We start from the raw sequence: 22,818 nt of genomic DNA, 5'->3' as shown, positions 1-22,818 counted from the left end.
GTAAGCTAAGCACAAACTCTTTTGCCATTCAGAGGTAGCAGTACCATTACCCACGAACCCTGCTAAGCACTAGCTCTTTGGCCGTTCAGAGGTGAGTATTATAGGCCTGTAGCCTGCTGCTAACCCCAGCTAGCACTGCAGGAGCAGTATTAGCACTATCACTAGTGGTTAGTCCCTAATGCTAATGCTCCATCTTTAGAGGAAATCTCAAAATCTAAGCTTACTGTAAATAAACGGTGCTTAACCTGCTGAATTAGAAGAAAAACATTGTGACACCATAAAATGAGCCTTATAATCCTTATAAGCCTTATGTATTAAAATCGACCAGAAAATAGATGTTTATTGACAGAGCGCCTTATAGTGCGAAAAATATGGTAGTAGGAAACTAGGACATGCTATAGTCAATGCAGATCCAGAATTATGAAGGAAGCTTTTAAGAGAAAAAGCTCTCAGACAGGGATTAAGCATTTAAATAAAAATTTTCACTTGAAAAGAAAACATGGGGTCTTATCTTACAAACTTATCTTAAAAAGGCACAATGTGATGCGAATTGCTATCTTACACCCCGCCAACACTCTATTTTTATGTCTTCCACCCGTGTTGTTTAAATAGAAACAGTGCTTGTGAATATATCTACGCCGATGGACGTAAAAAAGATGAATGAAAATGACGTGTGTTTAGGTAAATTTCTGGTGTTTTGCCATCTTCGTAAGGAAAAACATAGGTGTGCCACTGACTGATTTAAAACTAGGCAACAATCCACACGCAACAGGGCACAAACCCAACTTTAACATCAAACATAAACAGAGCAAATAATAAAATAACATTTATGTTCCTGCAAATGACCTGCTTCTGCACTTTCACAGCAAGAAGTACATGCCTTTTGCATGTTGTGAGCCGGGCACAGCATCCTTTTCCCATTGTTACGATGGCAAAGACACACAGACTCGCACTAAATCAAGCTGCACGGTGTGCGGTTAATGGCTTGTCTAAGGATTGCTATCAATAGTCAATAGTGTAAGACTAGGCTTAATTCCTTTCTGGGAAACTGCCCCTATATAATTTGTAAAATATTAAGAAAGCTGAATAACAGTAATCCTGCAAATCTGATATTTTTAGCAGTAATGCCCCGATCTAATAAAGTGCCTCGGAATCATGGGTGATCCAGGTACAATATTTTTTATTTTATTTTCACTCTAGGTGTAAATCTAGAGTATTTCTTAAAACCATGGTGTTCAGAACTCTATCTGGAGTTTGGTTTTCATTGCCATCAACTGTTTCGACCCAGAGAGAGCATGTCCTGTTGAGCTCTCTCAGACTCTGGCTGCTGATGCCGAGGCAGCATGACCCAGGAATCGCATCCTTGGGCCATAGTACCCGTAAGTTTGTCTGTGAAGCCACTAGGAGACCTTTGATATTAGTTTTTTTATTATTAAATTATACATTTTAGACTTGTGTGTTCTTTTTGTGGCTGTTTCATTTTTAAGTATTTAATATGGGTAACAGTAAAATGGATAACAGGAGCTATTTTTAGCATTTCTCTGTCCTTTTTCCATAACTACAGTTGTTATCTCTACATTTTCCCCTGTATTTCAGTGGAACTAGATGGCAATTAGGTAATACAGGTCCGAAACACATGCTGACTAAGGTATTCAGAGGTATTTCAGCACTGTTTCTCTTTAAGAGAACCTGAGCTAGCGGGGAGCCTTACCATTGGCTGAAGCTGGCTGCCAGGCATGATGGCATTGGCTAGCTGCATCTGCTGGGCGAGCATGGCCATGTTCTTCTGCTGGATCAGGTTGTTGCGGCCGTTTATCTCCAGCTGCGTCTTCAGGTGGGGGGGCGGGTGCAGGTACTTACAGTTCTCTCTGGAACAGCGGCCCTGAGAGGATGAGCAAGAGCGAGAGAGAGAGAGAGAGAGAGAGAGAGAGAGAGAGAGAGAGAAAGAGAGAGCGAGATATCCATTAGTTATATTACACTCATCTGGATTCATGTCAATAGATCTTTTGTTTCAGCTTCTAATGGAATCCATTAATAAGCCATAATTCCTTTGTCATCTATTGTCTCTGTGCTAAGCTCTCACTCTTTACGGCTGATGTGATTGATCCGGTTCTAAGCCACTGTCTCTGTATGACTGTGTTGAGAGACAGTAGAGTGTCATCGCTAGAACAGAGCTGTCAGGCTTGGCATAAAATGCCAGTATTGACTCGTGTGTGTGATGTGTGTTTGTGTTCAGTCTGTGGGGCAGTAATGCAGCTGATGACTGTATGGATCTGTGCTTAAGTGACCCCTGTGCTCTTATGTCACATCTATTACAAGCACAGTCACTGTGCTCAATCATTTAAAATGCTCTTTGTTTTCTAGTAAGCTTGCAACAAACAGGAAGCAACTCAGGAGCTTGTACAGTCTCTTGTCATCTCAAGAATTGACTATTGCAACTCTCTACTGGCTGGTTTTCCACTGCAAGCTACCAGAACCCTGCAACTACTTCAGAATCAGCGGCAGCACGACTCTTCATTCTTCAATCTTCCGAAGTTCCTTTTACTGGCTTTTTGTTGCCGTTCGCAATAAATTTAAAACCCTGGCGCTGGCCCACAAAGCCAAAAATAGACCAGCTGCCTCCTACTTGATGGCAATGATGGTCAAAGCCAGATCTGTAGCTTCAAGAGCTCTTAGAGCTTCCAGTACGGCTCGGCTCGAACCACCATCCCTCAAAACCAACAGAAAACAAACATTCGACTCTTCTCTGTGCGGCAAGACCAAGGTGGTGGAATGAACTTCCACTCATCATTTCAAAGAGTTCCTAAACTAAAGGTTCTAAACATTATCAAAGCTTGGTGTATCTTTTGATTCTAGCTAGTCTCTAAGAACTAGCTATGGATATTTTGAAGCAAACAACGAAGCACTGTTGTAAGTCACTTTTGATAAGGGCATCTGCTAAATACCATAAATTTAAATGGTCCAGCAGGCTAAGCAATGCCACTATGATCGTGAGATTGTTGGTTCGAATCCTGGTCATGTAGCTTGCCATCAGCTGCCGGAGCCCTGAGAGAGCACAATTGGCCTTGCTCCCTCTGGGAAGGGGCAATCGTGCACCCTTATGTAATTTTTTGTAAATTTTTAATCTTTATGACTCTTCTTATCTTATCTATATGATTCTTCTAATACCTGTTTACCAGTGTCCTGTTCACACACTGCAGGCTTGCTAAGAGCACAAATGCCTGGTGTGCTCCTCTTTCTTTCTGGATGCTTTCCGTTCAGTTTCCCCTTCAGGGCCTCGCTGAACTGGAAGGCTGTGTCCCATTCAGAAGCTCAAAATCACTATCTGTCCTCGTGTGATATTTTAACTTTTGGCCAGTGTGGCGGACGGGACACATGGACAAGCCAGAAGGCTACTGGAACAATGTTTTGTGGACACCAAAATAGACCTTTCTGGTTTGAATGAGAACTTTAATTGTTGGAAAAAAGGAACAAAAATCCATGCATTCCACCTTAAAAGCCTTATTGCATCTGTAAAACACGGTGGTGGTAGTATCATGGTTTGGGCCTGTTTTGCTGCATCTGGTCCAGGACAGCTTGCCATCATTGACGGAACAGTGAATTCTAAAGATAAAAAATCAAGACATCACCTTAAACTGAAACTGAATTGCAAACGTTCAAGCCCCACTGTATATGACTCAGCGTTAATCATTATTCATTTTTAGTTAGTTAAGCAGTGTGAGGCTGAAAATAAATCCTTTTAAAGCATATAATAATAAAAAATGTTAGTTAGGACCAGGAATAGCCTCCACATGACAGGTTTAGTTTTACCATGCAACTAAGTTCTTATTATACATCTTCAGAAATAATGAGTCACCTCATTTTCAATTTATTGTGCTAATATTTACTTCTCAAATATAAATCTGCCATTTGATACTTTTCACCAATCATATTCTCACAATTAACTTTTCACCACATGGTAATTTAATAAATAAATAAATAAACAAGTAAGTAGATATAGGAAGGAGCATCTCACTCCTCTCCTGTCCTTGTCAGATTCTCTCAGAGTTGCTATAAAATATTTATGGTGTCAAACTCTATTATTATCTGAAACATACACATGTACAGTATGTATGTATTTAAATATACATCACACCTTTAGGAGCTTTTTATGACATCCTCAGTCAACAGTCGTTGGTAGTTGGTAACGTTGATATGTTTGTTGAAAGCAGAAAAAAGGAGACATGACTGACTGGCCTACCAAAATTACTCCAAAAGGGCATGGACAACACATTCAGGAAGTCACAAAAGAACCAAGAGCAACGTTTAAACAGCTGCAGGCCTCACTTCATTCATTTTCTTTCAGTTTTTTTTTTCAGTTATTGTAGCAAACTATAGGTGAGCCATTAACCGTGTCAGTGTGTCTTTTCTATCGAAATAACTGGAAAAGTATCCTTGCATGGCTCGAAGCACACAAAAGGCATGTACTTATTCTCCTAATTAATCATTGGTGTGTTTTGGGTGTAACGTCCTGGTGTGTGTGTTTGTGTGTCTGTGTGTTTGTGTGTCTGTGTAAATCGAGAATGTGGTGTCTGACGTCTGACAGGTGAGTGTTGGCAGGGTTTTAATCAGGTCACCTGTGTTTTCTGTTGCCAAGATAGCAATATGCCAGACATTTACCTGAACACACCTCTCTTCCAGATCACCACGCCCACTGACGTAGATATATTTGTAAACTCTGTCGCTATTTAAATGACTCAGACACAAGGAGTAAAAACAGACTGATGGCAGGGTGTAAGATAGCAATAAGCATCGCAACATGCCTTGCACCACATGTAAGAAAGGGCCATATGTAATTCATACTTCCATGAATAAAAAAAAAACAATTCTTGATTCATTTTTATAATTACTTGATTTGATGATGATAATTAGCAAAATTGGGATGCCACATTGCAATGTCTCATTTCCTGAACGACAATAATCGAATAAAATGATTGAAAAGACAGAGATTTGATTTACACGTGTTATACTCAGTCCATCACCAGCACTCAAATCAGGTAGACAGTGGCTGCAGGCCAAACAATCCAGCGAGTTAAACGGATCCACAGAGCCCAGTGTTCTTTTAGGACAGGAATCAGTGCTGCTCTGATTCAGTTTCCCAAACCTCCTGTAGCACCATGACTCATCATTACACACCAGAGCAGGAATCGATACGGAGAAGAGCTCACGTCTGCCCTACAGTATCTGTTACAATACAGCATGAACCGGGAGGCTTCCTCGTTTTGATGGAAGGTTTTGTTTTGGGTAAAAGTGGGCGAGAAGCAAAACTATATGAAATTCCTAATGTAATGTTAACCACATTGTGATGTCTAGACGAATGGGTCGAAACATCAGGTAGGTTTTGTGGAGTGTTCTTGGTATGCAGTTAATAACTACCAAATGCAGGGCCTGAACTTTCCCAGGAGTGACCGGCCTACCGAAATTACTCCAAAAGGGCATGGACACCTCATCTAGAAGGCATTTAGACATTAGCAGCAGATCCTACATAAGACTTTGGCAGCCATAACTCTTTTGCCTGTTTAACAGTTATCTTCCCCCTTTCAGCAGGATAATGCTCACCCACACAAAACTTCCTAGGCCAGCTGGGTCACCAGACTTATCACTAAACCAGCTGCGATGCAAGCTTCTGCAGCCTATGAGTTTGCAGGATCTACAGGACCAGCTGCAACACCTGTGGGTACAGATGTGCTGCAAGATGCCATAAAGAACATGTATACCTCCATACTCAACCATATCTCATCTTGTATCCATGCTAGAGATGCCCAACAGGGTACAAGAACCTCCTTTGAGGAACTTTACTTTCGCTCTATTATTGTCATCACTAAAATAAGAGTTTTTAAGTGGTGCAAATAACGATTCTTCTGTAAAATCTGGTGAAGTTTGGACATGGAGAATGTTAATATCACACACTCATCAGCAGATCATGGACACTGAACAGGTTGCTGTGGAACAACAAGGTTCCATAGATGACTAAACTGAAGATGCCCCCGAAAACCTGAAGAGAGTCAAATATGCCCCCATTATCACTGTATATATCACTATATAGGATGCATATATAAGTCAATTTGCTTTAATAACTCGCGTTATGAACTGAGTCGATCGTTTTCCAGAGAGCTCTACAGTCACTGACCCAGAAACAGAGCGAGGGAGGTTGGGTGTGCTAGTCTGGGGCAGCTGCTGAGTGCTGGTGCACCTTGCTCCACTTTACACAGGAAGGAGCTCGATAAGAGCTGAGCAATGTAGCTAGAACACAATAGCAGCAGAGGAAAACATCCACCACCACAAAAACAGGCAGCTCTGCAAAAACAACCTGCGACTCAGTAGCAGTGAATCAGTGTACATGAGTGCTGGCTCTGGAATAGACATCCTGTGTATCACAGCTCTTTAAGATGACTCTGAACTGAGAGTTGAGAGTTCTTTTTTTGATTCACCTGAATATATCAGACCTATATGTATGTATAAGGACTTTTTAGCATTAGATTATAAGTTGTCTGACCAAAGGAGGATGGGTCCCCCCCTCTATATAGTAGCATAATAGTACATGTGATGCATGTAATAATAAAAGGTACATAAGAGCCTTGGTCTCTAAAGGTTTCATTCTTTACCAGTTCTGAGGAAGTCTTCCACTGGGGGGGATGGGGTGGTTCTGTGTTGCATGTTCAATTTTTTGTGTGATTATCTGTCCTATCACCTAATATCACATTTCTGTAAAGCTGCTTTGTGACAACATTATTTGTAAAAAGTGCTATATAAATAAATTTGATTTGAATTGTCTTTTTTGCCATAACTGCAACTGGCATTAAAACTTCAGAATACGGAAGAAAATGCTGATGCAGTACGTAAAAAAATAAATGCAGAAAATTAATCCAAAGTAATCCAATTAGCATGTTTATATGAACCTGGGTGATCAGATAATGGGAAAGCTCAGTGGTTACAAGGGCCAGACAATAATCTGATATGAGATTTGCAACCAGTCAAAAACTTGTAGAATAAGACAAGAAACAAACACCATATAAAAGTCAAAAGTTTTAACGTAGCTCCGAAAGATTTTTGTCTCCATCTGAGGCTTATTTTTTGTTAACATGTACTGAGAAATAAGCAGGGACGGGATCACGGAATTCAGAAAACAGCAGAACCTACCATATCTAACCAGTTCAGTAACATGATTCAGATATCAAACATCAGTAATCAATTTATCTGGGAAAACAGTTGCATCAATAAAGGCACCTCCATAAACACGACTTCGAGAAGTAAACACATGTAGGTGATCTTTCAAGGCCTAGCAACACCATAGCAACTACTTGAAATACCACAGCAACCATGTAGCATAAAGCACCCTGGAATAGTAAGATCCTCGTGCCTGCAAAAGGGACAACTGCGACCAGGACAACATATCAAATATACCAAAACAACCATCTAACAACACCCAAGCAACCACCTGCAATACCTGTTAAACTCACTTACTGCATGCTTCTGTACTTCCACTTGGGTCTCGACTTCCCTTATAAACACTCCAGAACACTATAAAAAAATTCATCCATCCGAGTCAGTTTAAAAAGGTTTTGATGTCATATGCTTCTATGAGCCGATTGGGTGCTCCCTTATTGTGACATCACAATAAGGAAACCTGCATAGAACCACCCTGACACCACTCCTCACCCTTCAGCCCCCACCAGAGCCCCACTCACTAGATCAGTTAAAGATTGGCTATTTCGGTAATTTTGACTGAAAACCTAAACAGACAGTACGCAGCAGGATTAGCTAGCAGACTTCATCTGTACCTACTGTCTGTGTCAAGTTAGCAGATGAGGGAGATGTAGGTACTTTCAAATAATGATTTTTGTGTTTCTGTTGCAGTTAACACTGAAGTTTGGTAAATGTCAGCTTATTCTGAAACTGAGGGACTGAAACTGGCAACAATAGAGCTGGTGAGAGCTCTTTACGTGAGAGTGTTTTTTGCAAAGAACTTCATAAACATGCTATGTATTATAGCCCATATACTTTAACTTGTGTAAAAAGACGTAATAATACATACCCTTTAAATAATACTCTTTAAAAATCATAATCTTTTAATTGAAAAAGTTGAATATACAGTGAAATAGGCATGCAAACCTTTCAGTTAGGCGAAAGTCATAAACTTAAATTTATGAAATTAAATTATAATAAATGATATGGCTTTTTGCATATGTTTACAGGAAGTGTAAGATATGCATCTGAGTTAATACGGTGCAGAGAGAGGGCTATATGTGTAGTGGAAATGGGTCAGTGCGGAAAAGGGGGAAAGGAAGGGGTGGGGTTGGAGAGAGACAGAGAGATACAGAAAGTAGGAGAGAGAGATAGTGCTGTGCTCAGCATTCTCCTGTTCATCGCTGTGACGTCCGAGGTGTCGTGTGTTTCCTAATGTCTTCAGCAGATGCTCCACGCGCCTGCTTATGCAAAACCTGTGCCACACTGCCCGTGGTTAGTCATGGGGTATTTTGCATCATTGGAAACATCATTGGACATGAGTAGCAGCCTCATGTCCATGTCCATGAGTGTCACTGTAAATTTATGGATGATGGCGTTTGGTCAAGGCAAAAATAGTTGGCTTGTGAACTAGATAACATTATACTGGATATATGTTCTTCTATACCTCATATAAAACTAAAAATAGCCAGCTAACAAGCATTCGATAGCTAATATTTTTCTAACTAGCTTCACGAGAAATGACATACACATCCAGTGCAGTTTTTAGCATGTAGAAACAATGATTATTTGGAAAGTTATTGTTTAAACAGCAAATTTTCTTTCCTAGTAAGTAATATAAGAATGAGTGCTTGTGTGTGTGAGAGGGAGAAAGAGAGACAGAGCGAGAGAGAGGGAGAGAGAGAAAGATGGAGGGGTGGGTTGCTATGACTACCATATCTACCATATATGTCCTAGCCTAGTTTTGAGAGCGACCTACTAGGAAGGTCATGTACTGGTTACAAAGCAATTCTAGATAAAGGTCCAAACCCATTTCTCATTTGCACTCTTACTTGTTTGCACTCCCCCTATCACTAATAATGTCCCCTACACATGGAGGATGAAGACACATAAAGCACATGCACCCTGCCCCTTCTTTTTAAACAAAAATCGAGGCACCCTGCAAGACTTGACAAGAATCGCGGCACCCTACACCTCTTTACCAACAAGAATCGAGACACCCTGCGAGACTTGACAAGAATTGAGGCGTCCTACCCCTCTATGCCAACAAAAATCGAGGCACCCTGCAAGAGTTGACAAGAATCGAGGCACCCTACCTCTCTATTCCAACAAGAATCAAGACACCCTACCCCTCTAAACAAACAAAAATCGAGGCACCCTGCAAGACTTGACAAGAATCGAGGCGTCCTACCCCTCTATGCCAACAAAAATCGAGGCACCCTGCAAGAGTTGACAAGAATTGAGGCACCCTACCTCTCTATTCCAACAAGAATCAAGACACCCTACCCCTCTAAACCAACAAAAATCGAGGCACCCTGCAAGAATCAACAAGAATCGAGACACCCTACCTCTCTAAACCAACAAGAATTTAACACACTGCAAGAATCGACAAGAATCGAGACACCCTACCTCTCTAAACCAACAAGAATTTAACACACTGCAAGAATCGACAAGAATCGAGGCACCCTACCTCTCTATTCCAACAAGAATCGAAACACCCTGCAAGAATTGGCAAGAATCAAGACACCCTATCCCTCTATACAAACAAGAATTGAGACACCTTGCAAGAATCAACAAGAATCAAGACACCCTACCCCTCTATAACACCAAGAATCAAGACACCCTGCAAGAATTGGCAAGAATCGAGGCACCCTACCTCTCTATTCCAACAAGAATCGAGAAAACCTACCCCTCTATCCCAACAAGAATCGAGACACCCTACACCTCTATAACCAACAAGAATTGAGACACCCTGCAAGAATCAACAAGAATCGAGACACCCTACATCTCTATTCCAACAAGAATCGAAAAACCCTACCCCTCTATCCCAACAAGAATCAAGACACCCTACCCCTCTATTTCAACAAGAATTGAGACACCCTACCCCTCTATTCCCAAGACAAATCGAGACATTCTACCCCTCCACCCCAACAAGAATCAAGACACCATTCACCTCTGTCTCAACAAGAATCGAGACACCAACCCCTCTAGTCCTCTATCCCAACAAGAATCCAGACACCCTTCACCTCTATCCCAACAAGATTTCAGACACCCTACCACTCTATCCCAAAAAGAATCAGGGCATCCTACCCCTCTATTCCAACCTATCCCAACACATCTCAACAAGAATCAGTTAACCCTACCCCTGTATCCCAACCTATCCAAACAAGAAATTAATACACCCTACCCCTCTTTTCCAACCTATCCCAACAAGAATCAGTTTATACTTCCCCACTATTCCAACAAAAATCAGTTCACCCTACCCCTCTGTCCCATCAGTGTGAAAACTCAAAGTGTAAGGTTAGGGATAAGTGGTAGGTGCAAGGGGTGAAATCAGATTGGGCCAAAAAGGGTGCATAAGAAAACTGTTTTGCAGACTGTTACTTAGTTCCCTTCATAAGCTTTGAGAACGCATCCCCAGGAGTGCTTAAAATCACATTCGTCATTCATGCAACAAAAGACAAAAGCAAAAAATAAAAGAAACACCTCTCTCCCCACTGATCCGCTGCGTCTCTCTCTGAGCTCTGAATGCTTCTGACAGGCTTTATGATGAATATGACCATGGTCTGCATCTGTGAAATATTCTCTGAGCTAATTTTAGCACACAGGACTGTCGGGCACAGCAAGAAGGAGAAATGTCTGGATAAACGCAGCTTTACAACAAAAAACACTGGCGGTAAAAAGTTGTACCATTTTGAAGGTGGAGGCCTGCAGCGTGCCTGCGCCTGTCCTGTCTCGGGCAGGGTGCGGAGGAGGGATATTTGGGCAAGGTGTGACGAGGCCCGGGGGAATTAACTGAGCATGTGCGAGGGAGGCAGCTGGAGGATCTCGAGAGACACAGCATAAGAAAAATCAGAGTAGAGGAGGGAAGCAGACTGGCGGGGAAAACGAGGCAGAGGAATCAGGTTGCTGTCACCCCGCTCGACCCCTGCCGACCGTCATCAAGTTCTGCATTAAGGCATTCCATCCTTCAGAAAGAATGTCAGACCTGGACGGTTGCTTATGAATCAGTCAAGCTTTTTATAGAGCGTGGAGAACTTGCTCGGTCAACACAGCAGACCTGACGCTGGATCAGCTGGTGCTACTCAGAATACCTGTCAATAACTTAGAGATGCTTAATGACCCTTAGATCTGTCGCTGGCTTTCCGCTGAGGCATTCATATTTCATACTCAGTCAAGAGGTCAACAGCTGGACTAAGTTAGTCTACAGACAGGGATATGCGAGCTGCTTAAGTACCGAAGAGAACTTTAGCTGTAAAGAAGGAATAATAATTAATGTAGCCTAACCTGTAGAATGCTGAATTTGAGGTATACAGCTGATTAAAGTAAATCACAAGTAAATCACACCTCCTATATTTCATATTGCCTTGCCATGAGCACAGTGGCCAGTGTTTAAACACCCCTAGATCCAATCCAGACTTGTATTTTGTTTATAGTCGATAAGCTGAAAAATACACAAAAAATCTCAAATATTATGGGCTAGTATTATATCACAAGCCTTCTGTCAATAGTCATGAAAGCTAAAGAACTTGTATAATTGCAAAGACAATTCTAGCCAGACACAGCTGGTCACGATGATTACCACCCATTGCATCATGCTAGTGTTAAATGCTTCAATAATGCAATGTCCCATTCAGTCTGGCCATCACTATTAGGTCCCAACCAAACTCCGGTAATTAACGTCGCCTTGCCATGAGCACACTGGCCAGTGTTCATCCTCACTCACAAGAACACAACTCACAATCCGAGTGGGATTACTGTATTGACAACTGCCCACACAAATCGCACCGAGGGTGAAAATGAGAAAACAAAAACCAATTTAACTGAACTTAGAAGTGCAGTTGTAAAAAAATAAAATAAATAAATAAAAAAATATATATTTTAGTGACCTATAAACAAGCAGTCAACCACGATTTTGGTGGATTGCTATTTCAGTGGCGCAGTGGCCTGGGTGTGTCCAACGCTTTTCAGAAGAGAAAACTGACCTGCTTGTTTATGCTGAGAAGGTTCGCGAGCAGTTAATTTACGGGTGGCAGATAGGACCTCAGGCATCTATTTAATTTGTCATGAAATATAGGTGTGATATGCATGGATACTGCTGAACATGTTCCAGTCTGGTTATATGATTCCATATGATTTCATCAAATTTAAAAGGTCTTTCAAACAGTTATTCGTTGCTTGGTTTGCCTGAACTGTTGAAACGGGCCTGACTGTAAGAGGAACAGGAGTCAGTGTTGGAAGAAGTCAATTTTACAGAAGTCCAGGTTGGGACTAATGAGTAAGCTTAGGGAAACTGTAGCATGAAAACTTCCTTAGAACCTGAGTAACACTGAAATAAATATACACATACCATGAGTAGGAAAATACCGAAAGGATTTTTTTTTTTTGGCTGAAACTGAAACCAAAGAAAATTAACTTTTTTTCCCAAAGGCCAAATATCAAACATGTTTTTTATGCATTTTTTTAAGAACTTTGGTTTTGTTGACAAAAAAGTACTTAAAATGTACTTAACACTGAACCTTTTTAAAGATTACAGAAAACACACCAACAAAGCACCAAATGACTTCAAATAAGTACGTCCTTGTTCAGTATAAATTATTTGGGTTTTTTTTCCACTTATTCACTAAAACACTGAACACTGCTCAAGTAAACTTGGTTGCCAAATATTCAGTGCATCCCTACCCATGAGGCAAACCAACAATCTCAAAGATCTAGTGGACTGCAATCTCCAGTATAAGCATGAAGAAGTATTGCAATCTGCAGACTGACTGAATTAGACTGAAGCTAAATACAATTTACAAAAACAACAACAGAGGTTTTTAAGGGAACTCTATAACTATATGACTATGACTATAACTATTAGTGTATTTTGGGGGCTCTTTTAGAAAAGGTTAAACTAGAAGCTGTTCTCTTTTCTGTGGAGAGCAGACAGAGTCCCTGTTTTTGCACAGTAGTGACTAACAGAGCTGCCCATCACAGGAAAAGCACCTGCTAGCTGGAATTCAGCCTGAGCAATCTACAACCATCTCTGTCTGGGAAATCAGGGGGCCGGCCTGTCAATCAACCTCTCAATAACCAGAGAGAGAAAAGGGGGGGGGTATCTACTGGAGTCTTTTTTCTCCTACTTCCACTTTTTCTTCACTATTTATTTTCGATGAGATTAATATTTTTACTCAGATACATTGTTTTTTTGTGCTGCATAATTACTTGTTACAATTATAAAATTGTTGGGAATCATTCCAAACCCAACTTATCACTAAAGCCACTAACTTATCGCTAACTTTCCACTGCTTTCTATAATAACCACCTAACACATTACACTTTTTTGATATAGCTCTTTGAGCTATATCATTACTTTTACTCAAGCCTGGGTGTCTAGTTCCTAATACATCTTTAACTGTGTCCCATGACTTTTGCCATGTCCCAAGAAAGAGGCATAGATTGAGGAATGTTAAATGTCTGTACAACTTTAGAAATGTAATGGAATGTGTTTGGAATTCTTCAGCACCCACTATATATCAGACCTTGCTCCAACTCTTCAACCATAATTCATGTTACATGTTGCCAAATGCATGCTGGCCAGTGCTCAGCCTTACTCACAAGATAACACCTCACAGCGTATATAGGTATAGGTGTTCCCAAGCCATCCATTGAGGTGTCACTTCAAGATTAATTTACATACGGCTTTCCCATGAGTCGCATTTTAGCAAGTGAGTGATTGCTTTGTCGGTATTACTTCATGATTTGTAAAAAAAAAAAAAAAAAAAAAAAATATATATATATATATATATATATATATATATATATATATATATATAAATTGCATATTATTGTTTAAAGTGCAAATAAAGTTCCATTCTATGTATTTTAATGTAGCAAACAAACAAATATTGCTTAAGATTGCCAGATTCTACTAGAGATTTTACTAGACTCTGCAACAGCTTCATCCACCAGGCAGTCAGACTTCTCAACGCACAGAGACAGAGCTGAGATGTCTTTATTCCTAATATTTGCTGCTACTCTCAAAAAACTATAAAGTCTCTACCTCAGTAACTGCTGTGATTTTATATGTTCTATATGTTACAGTATGTTACACATCTCTGCACCTTATCCCCACTATACACTTTCTTATACCGTATCGGTACTGCACTGTCCTGTCTTTAAATTGTCTCGTCTTTTGTATTTATTGTATTTATTGTTATTTAGTAATGATAATAAAAGCCTCTTGACTTGACTTGACTATAATAGTCATCTACACTTTTCCTCAACAAACTGTAGCAACTTTGCATCATTTTGGAAGGTGATCACACCGTCACCTGTCCTCCCTGTCTTTGGCTGCGAATGACTGATGATTGATCGTCGGCCGGACGATGGATCTGCTGTCACTCTGGGGTTTGGTGACTCAGCACTTTCTGAGGGCCAGGAAACGTGCTGTCCATCTCGGCCCAAAATTCCCAGGAAGCTGAGTCACCCCCTTCTGCAATCATCCGCCCACTCAGATGGACTAAGAAATCTGGGCTGTCTAAACACACACATACACACATATACACCCACACACAGGCAAGTACATACACATACACACACCCGCATTACTCATTACACATACTGTCTACCACTGATGTAATAGTTCAGCAGTGCAACAGCGTTGAGAACTTTAGTCTGCAGGAAGACCGGCCTAACCTGAGCCTGGGATTTTGTACGAATGCTGACTAGAAAACAAAGTCATTGATCATCTATCAGTCTGGAAAAGGTTACAAAGTCATTTCTGAAGCTTTGGAACTCTAGAAAACATAGAACACTGGTGAACCTTCCCGGGAGTGCTGGCTGACCGTAATTACTCCAAATGGGCATGAACAACTCATCCAGGAGGTCACTAAAGAACCCAGAACAACATTTAAAGAACTGCAGGTCTCACTTCTCACAGCCTCAGTTAAGATCAGTTAATGTTAATGATTCAATAATAAGAAAGAGACCATGGGGAAGAAAAAAAAAACTAAAAATAACAGCCCATCTCACAATTATCAAAAAATATCAAGATGATCCCCAAGACTTTAGGCAAATATTCTTTGGACTGACGTGACAAAAATTGATCTGTTTTGGAAGGTATGTGTCCCGTTACATCTGGCGTAAAAAAAAAGTAACACATCATTTCAGAAATAAAAAAACATTACACTGAATGTAAAACATGGTGGTGGTAGTGTGATGGTCTGGAGCTGATTTGCTGCTTTAGGGTCTGAACAACTTGCTGTAACAGATGAAACCAGGAATTCTGCTTCAGTTTACCAGACAATCCTAAAGGAGAATATCCGGCCATCTGTTCATGACCTCAAGTTCAGACGTACTTGGGTTCTGCAGCAGGACAATGACCCAAAGATCACAAACAAATTAAGTCCACCTCTGAATGATTTAAAAAGTGGAGTGGCCTAGTTATACTCTGATTAAGTCTCCGAGGATGATCTTAAACTGGAGGTTCATGCTGGAAAACCATCAAATGTGACTGAATTACAAAAAATCTGTAATGAACACTGGGCTCATTGCCAGTTATCAGTAAAGCTTGATTGCTGTTGTTTGCATCAAGGGTGCAACAACTAAGTTATTAGGTTTAGAGGGCAAACACTTTTTCCCACAGGGCTAGATTGAAAAAGGGCAACACATGTGACCACAGGATGTCTTGCACATATCTATGAGCTATCAGTGTTCCTCACAGTGTATCACTAATAGGGGTGACCAACTGTCGTATTTGATGACTCCTCAGATCACAACATAGGCAGTTGGGACAGAGCGTTTCTCCACAGCAAAGACAGGATTGAAACCCTCACCACAAGGCCTCTATTAAGGAACCTGACCCATCTTTAGATCCTAAACAAAACCTCGATTGGTTGATAAGACATTGCGGTTCTAGTCTGTAGAAACCCAGGTTTCAATTCATTACACCACTGCATCGTAGAGGTATGTCTAGCAGTCAACAATCTTTCACCAAGAGCTACACTGCCCAAAAAAAGCCTCTGAGAGCCTTTTTATAGGGCAGCAAGGGAAGCACTTTTATATCCTCTTGTGCTAAGACCCACTGTCCAATCAGAACACACCTATAATCATTTACATATCTGCCGGAGACAATACTGCATGCTTTTTTTTTTTTTTTTTTTGTCAGTGAGCGCATTGTAATATAAACCAAACTATTGTATGCAATGTGATGCGACCAAAAAAATTGCATTAAGTAAGTATCAATACTGTTATGTTGCCCACCCCTGAAAGCAGCTTATGGTGGTCTAGTTGAGATCAAACTAGCCACGGTAGCTCAACGCCTTTAGTGGAGAATTATCTAATGAAGGAGTTTGAAATACTGTGTAAAGGTCAAATGTGTGCACACACACCCACACACACACACACACACATGCAAGCAGTGGCCAGCTCTCCATGCACCACTTTGTTCAACTGTCGTGTCTGTCACAGCGACGGTTACCTAGCAACAGAGGTCTCTCTCTCTCTCTCTGACTGAACCTTTTACTTTGATCAGAATTACAAAACAGACACTGTATAAAAACCCCTCGGTCATAATTTGAGAGCGAACGGGGGAAAACTGAGGTGCTGCTCGAAATTAAACTCAGCAATATTTGATATGCCGAACGAATGCATAATAAGTGTAAGTACGTCAGCAAACCACCCTCTCTTTATGAACACCTTTATCTTCTAAGACACTACATTACACCTTATTCCTATAGGAGGCAAGGTTTTGTCCAAACATCATTTGTGAGGTTCACAGTCTCTGTTATGGTTCTTCCTAAAGGTGTTCAGTGAGGTTGAGTTCAGAAGTGCGAATGTTAGCATCATGGCTAACCAGTCACAACCCGGCTGAGCACTAATGCTATGTCTGTTGACACTGTTACTCCAACAATGACAAAGACCTCTGTTAGCATTGTGGCTAACATCCCCCAACCCTGCTGAGCACTAATACTATGTCTGTTAACACTGTTACTCCAACCATAACAAGGACCTCTGTTAGCATTGTGGCTAACATTCCCCAACCCTGCTGAGCACTAATACTATGTCTGTTAACACTGTTACTCCAACCATAACAAGGACCTCTGTTAGCATTGTGGCTAACATGCCCCAACCCTGCTGAGCACTAATACTATGTCTGTTAACACTGTTACTACAACCATAACAAGGACCTCTGTTAGCATTGTGGCTAACATGCCCCAGACTTGCTGAGCCCTGTTGAGTTCAAAGGGAAATCTGGGGGTTCTATTTAAGAGAAAGTAACAAACTGGTGTGGTTCACCAGTGCTGCAGCAGTATATGGGTTTTGTATGCCAATTTTTTTTAGGTGGCTGATAAGATATCGCTCTGGTAGAGCTTTTGGATGCATAGGTGTTGATATGTGGTTGCTAAGGTGTAGCTCTTCTATAGATAAGAGGGCTGCTAGAGTTTTGCTTGGTGCTTGCTAAGATCTTGGTAGGTTGTTGCTAAGATGCTGCTAGCTCCAACCTTGCTGAATCCAACTGCTGTGTCTGGTAGCATTATGGCTCCAACCGCAACAAGGATGTATTTTAGCATTGTGGCTAACCTGCCCAAACCCCGCTAAGCCTTTATGCTGTGTCTGTTAACACTGTGGCTCCAACCCTGCTGAAGTCAGCAGTTTGCACCAGAGCTAACACAGCTAATCTTAAATATATAGAGCCAAGTTGCTGTATATGTTAACATTCTGGATCCAACCCAGCTGAGACTGGCTGTTAGACCTACGACTATCCCAATCCAACCAAGTTGAGCCTGGCTGCTGTGTCTATAAGCATTGCGGCTCCAGCCCTGCATTTTCAACGTATTAAAAATGAAAACAGGACATAAGCCAAAATCTTGCCTAGGGTATCATGTTGGTGAAGGTCAGATCTGAGCATGAGTCTCTTAATCTCAGGGTTGTGGCTTCAAGTCCCACATTGGCCATAAGATTTTAGGGGCTAACGGTTAGACATTTGGGCCTGGGATTGGAAGGCTGCAGGTTCAATACCCTGGACGGACAGGAAGTTGTGGTGGGGGCTATGATGCTCCCCTCAACAAAGTTCCTATGCAATGTTCCTCAACCCTGGTCCTGCACTGGGTAATAAGTTGATCAGCCTACAGGACCAAAGTTGGGAACCATCATTCATAGCTTGCGTTCGCCTACCTCCAATGAAGTCAATAAGAAAGACAGGCTGTGTTTGTTTTTCACAGGGGCTACAACGCAAACTAATGAAGCTAACTAGCAATGGAAGTTATGCCTCACCAATTAGCATCAAAGCTGAATGCATAACGCAGTGCCCAGATTACAGTATTAAATACAAAAGCATCACTGAACAACAAGACAGAACATAAGAGAGAAAGAGAAAGAATAAGAAAAAGTGAGAGAGAGAAAGAGAGAGAGAATGCGAGAGAGTGAGGATAATCCTGTTGTGCTACACTGGACTGGCCAAATTGTAGTTTCTGTAATCTGGCTAATTGCCATAATCCTGTAGTAATCTGTCACAGGCACCTGTATAATCTTACAGTGATACAGAACCCACAGTGCATATGGGCAATCGCTGCGTGCGTGCATGCACGTGTGTGTGTGTGTGTGTGTTTGTGTGAAATAGGTGACAGAAGCTGAAGTAATTACTGCTAACAGTTTCAGAGTTGTGGTATGTAGCACAGAGTCTCCAGCACTTAACCCCGGTCTAATTAACTTCACATTTAACAGATGTATCAATGTCAGACATACATGTGTGTGTGTGTGTGTGTGTTAGGTGGGTTTAGTGAGTCAGAAATGAAAGGCAGAGGTGAATGAAAGTAAATCTTGCCTGGAATTTTGGAACGTGATACTGACAGCATGCATGCGTGAGTGTGAGTGTGTGAGAGGGAGAGAGAGACAGAGACAGAGAGAGGGAAAAGGGATAGGAAGGGATCAAATGACAAAGAAGTGAAGGAAGAGGAACAGGAGGAAGAGGAGGGAAGATGGACAAAAACAAACAGTGAGAAGGGAAGGGATAGAGAGCGAAAAAGAAAAATGAGGAAAAGAAAGAGTAACAGAGTAACAGTGTGACAGATGCAAAGAGAGAAATAAAGAATGAAAAAAGTATATAAAAAAGAAAGAAATAATTAAATAGAAAGAATTCAAGCAGAGATGGATCGTTCTGTGTTTTTTGAGCCAATCACTGATTGTCTTTTTAGCTTCAACACTGGATACAGTTTTCTGCTCTAGATGCGAAGCTCCACGCGGGTTGCCAGATTGACACACAGTGGCCTGTACTCTGTACCTAATCAGTCAATATATACATTTCAGTGTCCAAATTGGCCTTCTCTACTCTACTAGTGGTGGTAAATTACTCAGCTATGTCTAGTTGACCTTATACTGTCTGTACACTGAAAGGAAAGAAAGAAAGGAAGAAAGAAAGAAAGAAAGAATAAGAACAGGGGAGAAAAAAAGAAAGAAGATAGAGTTAAACAAAGAAAGAACAACAGGAAAGAAAAGGAAATAAAAATGCCGGAAGAAATGAAAACAAAAGATAGAAAGAAAGAAAAATAACTTAAAACCTTTGTATGAAACTGGAATTGTTGTGTTCCAAATCAATACACTACTATCATAAACAGTGTGTTCTAATGTAGTATAGAAGTGTGTGGTTTGGAATGCAGCCATGGGTGTCTCCAAAGGGGGTTCAGAAAGAACTAGAAAAGGGAATATCCTGAAGGAAACGCAGGATGAGCGTGCAGCAAAATGGCTTGCATCGCTAGCTATGGGGGTTGCTATGTGGTTGCTAGGCGGTTGCTATGATGTTGCTATGGCATCTGTGGTGGTTGCTAAGGTGTTACCAGATGGCTGCTAAAATGTTGTTATGGTATTCATGCTGGTTGCTATGGTGTTGCTAGGTGGTTGCTAAGTAATGTATTTGCATAAATCCAATTATAACGTAACATATTTTATATATATATATTTTTTTTAATGCATAATGTAATGTAATATAATGGCATGGTTATGGACGGTAGGTTGCTCTAGATGCGAACGGGTGTTTGAACATTTGACTAATAGCTGCTTTATCCAATAGCTCCTCCATAAACACACAGTGCTTAGCAATGCGCAGTCATAGTAATAATAAAAACGCAAAATAACAGTATAGTTATAGTATAAGTTATATATATATTAGGAACTTAAAACACTCTACTGGTTGAGATTCTCACATTTTACAGCAAACAAACACACAAACAAACAAACACACATTATAATTGGCTGCTCAGCTCTGCTGCATCTATAAGCCGTGTAAAGACCAGTGTCATAATAAGCATGAATAAACTGTACCTCCACAAAACACAGACCCAGTGCCAGTCTGTAGCTTAGTGAACAGCGGAAAACGACCCTGATGAGTTTAAAGCATAAACACAAAGAAACACACACACACACACACACACAGCTGGGTTCATGCCGGGTCTGTGATGATGTCAGCTGTAGAAGCTGTGAGTGTGCGTAATATGAGAGCGGGCCCGTCTCCTGCAGCGGCGTGTGCTGGAGATAGACAGCTGGGTGGGGGGAGCAGATTGGGCCGTGTGTGGCGTGTGAAGGGTGGTCTGGGGCTCTCAGCAGTGCGAGGGGACTGAAGATAAGCAGGTGCCTAACTGCTCGTTGTGCTGCCGTGGGGGACGTCTGCTGATGCGCATCTCTCGCTTCTCCGCGCCGGCGCAGATCAGCCACCTCTGCTTTAAAACATCTGATTCCATTCAGCCTCATCTGCATAACAGACTCTGTTCCCAAAGGCAGTTACACAGAAGCCCGGCCCGGACCCCCTAATGACCACCAGGCAGGATAAAACTCTTTAACATCAACAGGAAGAAGCACTGAAAGGAGCCAGACACAAAAGAGGAAGCCTCCTGTAGGCTGTGCTACATGTGTATTCACAATAGAAGTTATGTATAGTTAGGTTATGATGCACAGGGGAGAATACAGAGCCGTCATAGTAAAAAAAACAAAACGCAGTTAACACGAGTGAGGAAAGAGGTCAGGATGAGGTCTGGAAAGATCAAGAGAACTGTCTTGTAGTCTTGCTTAACGATTCAGCACTTTCTCCACAAGAAGGCTAAACAGGATCACTTATAGCTCTGGTGCGCACCACTGGAAAGTGAGTAAAATACACCTGTATGAAAAGGTATTTTTTACAGCCAAAAAAAAAAAAAATGTACAAACACCAAGTGCAGTAGAGCTTAATGTTGCTTGTCTGTTGTGGTATGTTTTGTATTTAATAAACTGTTTGGATGACTTATTTTGTGGGTTTTCTTTTTAATTCACAGAAAAAACGCTACCCTATAAAAACCTTCTTAGAATAAATTAAGTTCTTTAAATAATTCATATTGTTTTTTTATTCTAACTTTAGCATTTTCATCTTCATACCCAAAATACATTTTTATTCCATGGTTCTCTGGGTCCTACGGTTGGTGAGATATTCCAACTAAACACTTCTTCTGTCAGACCTCGAATTCTTCTCTTCACTGCTGAAACTGAGTCTTAGTCCACTCATGTTAAGCTAGGCTAAAGGCTAAAGCTGTTGCCATGTGAGTCAGCCAGACGTCTTCCTGTAGCAGTTTTCTCCAGTTTTTTGGTTTTTCTCCAGAGTCTTATAAAGGCGTAGGAAAGAGTACTCACTGCTCTCTGGCTTTATCTATAATTTCTCTAAAGAAAAATATCTACTTTTAATAGTTACAGAGTTCTGTGTCATATTCTAGTTATTTTGATGAAAGTGTGAATGTGCTGTGTGTAAATTTACATTTTTTTAAACTACTGTATTTCCAAAGCTTAGTTTATTTCCATTGCTACATTTTGTACAATTGATTTTGTACCATTTCCAGTAACTGGCTGGACCTGAAGAAAAAATAATAATAAAGGGAAAGGTGTTTTAAAAAATTTGACCCATAGTGCATATAATTAACACTATGCCAAACGGTGTAATACACCACATAATACTTATTTGAGATCATTTAACTACACTATGCTTATATACTTTCAGGCGAGTGTGTAGATTTAGACATGCCCTTTGCACACTGTCAACTGAGAGATGAGTACTGCTTATTTGATGTGTTGACTTTAAACTAGAATGTGAATAAAACTGTCCTGGCAACCCTCTACCATGATACAATAGTTATTAATATTTCAACATGACACATGTTATTCTGATGGACGTGATTTGTCTGTCATCTGTCTTGCGATGTTTTTGCTCATTTTGCAAGTTATTTACAGAAGAATTCATGTAGCAGAATTTAAATTCACACGTAAAAAATGGGTTATCTATGTCACAGCAGGTGTCTGTGTTTGAAGCAGGTATCTGGGCCATGGTGGCTCAGCGGTCAGAGCACTGGGTTACTAATAATAACCTTGTGGGTTTAATACCCAGATTCAAAACTTTGCCCATATTGGGCCTTTTTGCACACTCAAAGGTTGCCAAGAAATGCTTTGCATTACTTTTCTCTTATTGAAATCCCCCTTAAGGAGGCCCCTCCCACTAGTTCCTGACAGTAGCCAGCCAGCCAGGTTAGTGATTCCTGCAGCCGGCAAAATATGAAACGTCAGCAATCGTGAAGCCAGAAAAAAAAAGGAGAGGAAGGA

The 22,818-nt window shown here is 40.9% G+C and overlaps 1 protein-coding gene across 15 annotated transcripts in view; it reads right to left on the bottom strand.

Annotated features, from left to right (window-relative positions):
* The window catches only part of mbnl1 (muscleblind-like splicing regulator 1), a 120,347-nt gene that overhangs the window by 32,330 nt on the left and 65,199 nt on the right, over nucleotides 1–22,818 (bottom strand). For all 15 annotated transcript variants that reach the window (XM_022679222.2, XM_022679224.2, XM_022679225.2 and 12 more), the window contains one exon: nucleotides 1,712–1,882. In XM_022679222.2, the coding sequence (XP_022534943.2) occupies nucleotides 1,712–1,882 (171 nt within the window). The remainder of the gene's footprint in view (nucleotides 1–1,711; nucleotides 1,883–22,818) is intronic.

This window comes from Astyanax mexicanus, chromosome 4 (genome assembly GCF_023375975.1).
Source record: "Astyanax mexicanus isolate ESR-SI-001 chromosome 4, AstMex3_surface, whole genome shotgun sequence".
Lineage (NCBI taxonomy): Eukaryota > Metazoa > Chordata > Actinopteri > Characiformes > Acestrorhamphidae > Astyanax > Astyanax mexicanus.
The sequence above is the reverse complement of the archived record's forward strand: the minus strand, read 5'-3'. Positions and strand labels throughout refer to the sequence as shown.